Below are 4633 nucleotides of genomic sequence, written 5' to 3'. Positions count from 1 at the left end.
TTTTGGTGTAATTTGTCTTTGGAGGGGTGTGGTTAGTTTTAGAACGTTTTTCCAGCAGCATGGAGTCAGTGTAGATGTTCATAGGAGCATTCAACTTTTCTTATGCAATAATAGCTATGTGAATATTGCTGACAATGAAAACAAGTTAGTCTTAGTTTATAATGATTACCTGTGAATAAAAGCATCCATCATTTGGAAATGTATTGAATCAGGACCTGTACGTCCATCATAAATTGAAGAGAACGATGGTTACTAGTATTTTAGTACTTTTCAATTACGGCTGTAGAAGTAAGTAGGTAAATATATGTTGGTATATAATAAAAATCTTTCTTTTTTAGTTTGTTATTATTTTTAATTACTCATATTTACATATACATCCCCCATTCCCTTGCCCTCCCATCCTCCCATGTTCTCCACCCTTCCCACCCCCAACCCACTGCCCCATCACCCCCCCCCACTCCTTCTCAGGGATAGTGAGGCCCTCTACTAAGGACCTTCGAAATCTGTCATATTGTTTGGGGGAGGGTCTAGACCCTCCTTGCTGTATCTGGGCTGCAATAGTATCCCTCCAAAGGGAATAGGCTCCCAAAGTCCATTTGTGCCCTAGGGATAAAGACTGGCTCCACTGTTAGAGGTCCCATAGACTGTCTTGGACTCCTAGCTGGTACCCACATTCAGAGGGTTTGGTTTGGTTCAATGTTGTTTCCCCAGCTTTATGATTAGGGTCTCCATTCTATCAGTAGGTCAGGTCCACTGTTTCTGCATGTCTCTCTTGACTATATGTATAAGTGCATATCTATCAGCCAGCTATCTGTTTGTCTGTCTATATATATCCACCAATCACCTATTATCTGTTAATCATCTATCTATGAGTGTGTCTGTCTATCATCTATCTATCTATCTATCTATCTATCTATCTATCTATCTATCTATAGTTCTCTGGCAATATATATTTACCAGAGTTAATTAACTATTGCTGTGTTGAGTTTTCACTAGGTACTGTCTGTTTGAAAACAGAAAGTGCCCCTGGGCATGTTATCATGTCTATACTCCCAATACTCAGAAGCTGAAGCAGGATAATGGATGATGAAGGCCAGCCTGGGTAACACAGTGAAAGCCTGTCTCAAACCAGTTCTCAGTTATTTTACAAAAGACACTTTGTTTTCCTTCTCCTGATGTATATGAGGCTACTTTTCACTACACTGACCAGTAGTAACAAAATCTCTAATCTATGGAGAAGAAGGGGTGTGTAATAATACAGCATGATTGCTACTGTTTCATACAAAGATTTTATGAGGCATAATTAGTTTCACTTCTACATTTAAAACTAAAATATAATTCTTTCTGGAAAGAATGTGAACTTATGGGATCCTTCTTTGAGCTGACATTTGCAAGTAGTTTTTAGAATAAAAAACAAATAGGCAATCTGTTTCCCAGTAGCACTACTATTCAGCCCACTGTTCAAGTTCCTAAGACTGAGAACTAACCCAGAGTTATTCCATCAACTTCTCAAGTCTTTAATGAATGAATATTGTATACACCCAGGTTCTGAGATAATGTTGTATATGTGGGGATCTTAAATTTAAATACTGCATGAAGTAGGTCACATTTTTTTTTGTCTGAGTTTTTTATCCACTTATAAATATTTGACATCCAGTGATAAAGTGACTGTGCCATGTGTTATGGTGGGTACCACAAAGAGTAAGGAGCAGCTTCTACTTCCCGTTGCTTAGGAGCAAATGCAGTAAACTGGAGGCATAATGATGGCTATGTGAAGCAGACTACAACACCAATGTCATATAACTGTAATCTCACTGTCATGGGAGTTCTAAAGAGATTACATCCAATGTAGCAGTAAGGGAACACTTTAGGACAGGTGACTTAAAAACACTTTTATCAACATAGTAATTAGTCATAACAACAAATTTCATTACAACATTTTCACACATGTACATAATTCATTTTGATCATGTTACCCCAATACCTTCTTTCTTGCCTCTTCCATTTTCTCAACCTTCTCCATTGCAGTTTCCTGCAGTGTGTGTGTGTGTGTGTGTGTGTGTGTGTGTGTGTGAGTGTGTGTCCCAGTGAGTTTTCAAAGGCATGAAAGATTCGTTTACAGGGAAAGGGGCACCTTGCCAATGGCTACACCTTTCCAATCAATCATTAACTGCCTATAAATCCCGAGGTAGGGTTGGGATGACACAAGCCCTTCTTCCTTCTTCAGCAGGGTGTGGACAGGCCCATTCTTGTACAGAACGTGTACAGGTAATCATAGCTGCCAAAAGTCCAAGGGAGCAACAGCCATGCCATGCTCTAACAGCACTCCACACAACTCTCCCACTCACGCTGACTGTTAGGTTCTTTCTGTCCCTTTTTCTGCAGTATTTCCTGAGACTTACAGAGAGAAACAGATGCAGGATAGTGACTTTTAGATTTGATCTTGACAAGAAAGAAAATAATTTTCAAAGGTAAGATCATAGGCTAACATACTTCTGGTATTTTCACTAGAAAATAATAGTATTAGACTACTAAAAGTTACATATCTTCAAGTTTTTCTATGCATTTTCCTTTTCCATTTTTCTTACGTTATTTCTGGAATAAATTTGAAAAACAAAGTCTGACTTGAGCAGAAGTTAACAGTATGTGAAACTGGTGATAGATTTCAGTTTTCTGTCATTATTATTGCTGGATTTGTAGTAAATTTAGAACCAAATAAAGGGTCCTTCATGACCTTAGAGATTTGTGAGGGAATGGGGATAAGCTATAGAATTTAGTTTTGTTCTGAGTATGGTGAAGTTATAGCAGTGTGTGATTTTACTTCAAGCCGCTAATGGATATGGTCTTATTCCAAGCAGGACTTAAGTATGGATTTTGAACTTGAAGAGCATGTTAACAAGACGATTGTTGCAGAGAACAATACTGCTGCCACTAGGAACGCTGCCTACCCTGTCTGGGATGACTACAGAAGTACAGAGAACAACACCGCTGCTGCTCGGAACGCTGCCTTTCCTGTCTGGGACGACTACAGGGGCAGTGTGGATGATTTACAATACTTTCTGATTGGGCTCTATACATTTGTCAGTCTTCTTGGCTTTATGGGAAATCTACTTATTTTAATGGCTGTTATGAAGAAGCGCAATCAGAAGACTACAGTGAACTTTCTCATAGGCAACCTGGCCTTCTCCGATATCTTGGTAGTGCTGTTTTGCTCACCTTCCACACTGACCTCGGTCTTGTTGGATCAGTGGATGTTCGGCAAAGCCATGTGTCATGTTATGCCTTTCCTTCAGTGTGTATCAGTTCTGGTTTCAACTCTGATTTTAATATCAATTGCCATTGTCAGGTATCATATGATAAAGCACCCCATATCTAACAATCTAACAGCAAACCATGGCTACTTCCTGATAGCTACGGTCTGGACCCTGGGCTTTGCCATCTGCTCTCCCCTCCCAGTGTTCCACAGTCTTGTGGAACTTAAGGAAACCTTTGGCTCGGCCTTGCTGAGCAGCAAGTATTTGTGTGTTGAGTCATGGCCTTCTGATTCATACAGAATTGCTTTCACAATCTCTTTATTGCTAGTTCAGTATATTCTGCCTTTAGTTTGTTTAACGGTAAGTCACACGAGTGTCTGCAGGAGTATAAGCTGTGGGTTGTCCCACAAAGAAAACAGACTGGAAGAAAATGAGATGATCAACTTAACTCTTCATCCATCCAAAAAGAGCGGGAACCAGGCGAACCCCCAAAGCAGGCAAAAGTGGACTTACTCATTCATCAGAAAGCACAGAAGAAGATACAGCAAGAAGACGGCATGTGTTTTACCCGCTCCAGCAGGACCTTCCAAGGAGATCCATCCAACAGTTCCAGAAAAGCTGGGCTCAGTCAGAAGTCAGTTCTCCTCATCCAGTAAGGTCATCCCAGGGGTCCCAACCTGCTTCGAGGTGAAGCCTGAAGGAAACTCAGATGCTCATGAGATGAGGGTCAAGCGCTCTATCACTAGAATTAAAAAGCGTTCTCGAAGTGTCTTCTACAGACTGACCATACTCATACTAGTGTTCGCTGTCAGTTGGATGCCACTCCACCTTTTCCACGTGGTGACTGATTTCAATGACAACCTTATCTCCAACAGACATTTCAAGCTGGTCTACTGCATTTGTCACCTGCTAGGTATGATGTCCTGTTGTCTTAATCCAATCCTATATGGGTTTCTTAATAATGGGATCAAAGCAGACTTGAGAGCCCTTATACACTGCCTACACATGTCATGATTCTCATTGTTTACCAAGGGAAGGAGAAAAGTTGAGAGTGTCTAAAATACATCTGTGCTGATGATATGTGTATACATTTAATTTACAGGAGAGTGTTTTGGGTCTTAAGGCCAGTTCATAATGTATGTATGATAATTTTAATGTTATAATGTGGTTAACTCAGTTCAGGGCCAATGTCAAGCTAATTTGTAAGTCCATGTTTTAGAGTAGTTACATTACCTTCCATTTCATGTCATCAGTGATAAGTGGGTAGTGCTTTTTGTTTGATGTCAAAGTTAAAATGAATTAAATGGATATTTTGTACAAAAATGGAAGAAGCAAAAGATGTTCTTACAAGAAAGAATAACTACAGATTTAAGAAGTTT

General features: G+C 39.8%; 1 protein-coding gene across 2 annotated transcripts; it reads left to right on the top strand.

Moving 5' to 3' along the window:
• The first annotated feature begins 2843 nt into the window (after positions 1-2843).
• On the top strand, positions 2844-4412 carry Npy5r (neuropeptide Y receptor Y5). Of its 2 annotated transcripts, XM_035452059.1 has the most exons (2): positions 2844-2903; positions 2967-4412. In XM_035452059.1, the coding sequence occupies exons 1-2, from the start codon at positions 2868-2870 to the stop codon at positions 4266-4268; spliced, it is 1338 nt and encodes a 445-aa protein (XP_035307950.1). In that variant the 5' UTR covers positions 2844-2867; the 3' UTR covers positions 4269-4412. The 2 variants fall into 2 exon arrangements, with proteins under 2 accessions (XP_035307950.1, XP_027244661.1); XM_027388860.2 differs by having other exon boundaries at positions 2868-4412.
• Positions 4413-4633: the final 221 nt, after the last annotated feature.

This window comes from Cricetulus griseus (assembly GCF_003668045.3).
Source record: "Cricetulus griseus strain 17A/GY chromosome 1 unlocalized genomic scaffold, alternate assembly CriGri-PICRH-1.0 chr1_0, whole genome shotgun sequence".
NCBI lineage: Eukaryota > Metazoa > Chordata > Mammalia > Rodentia > Cricetidae > Cricetulus > Cricetulus griseus.
The sequence above is the reverse complement of the archived record's forward strand: the minus strand, read 5'-3'. Positions and strand labels throughout refer to the sequence as shown.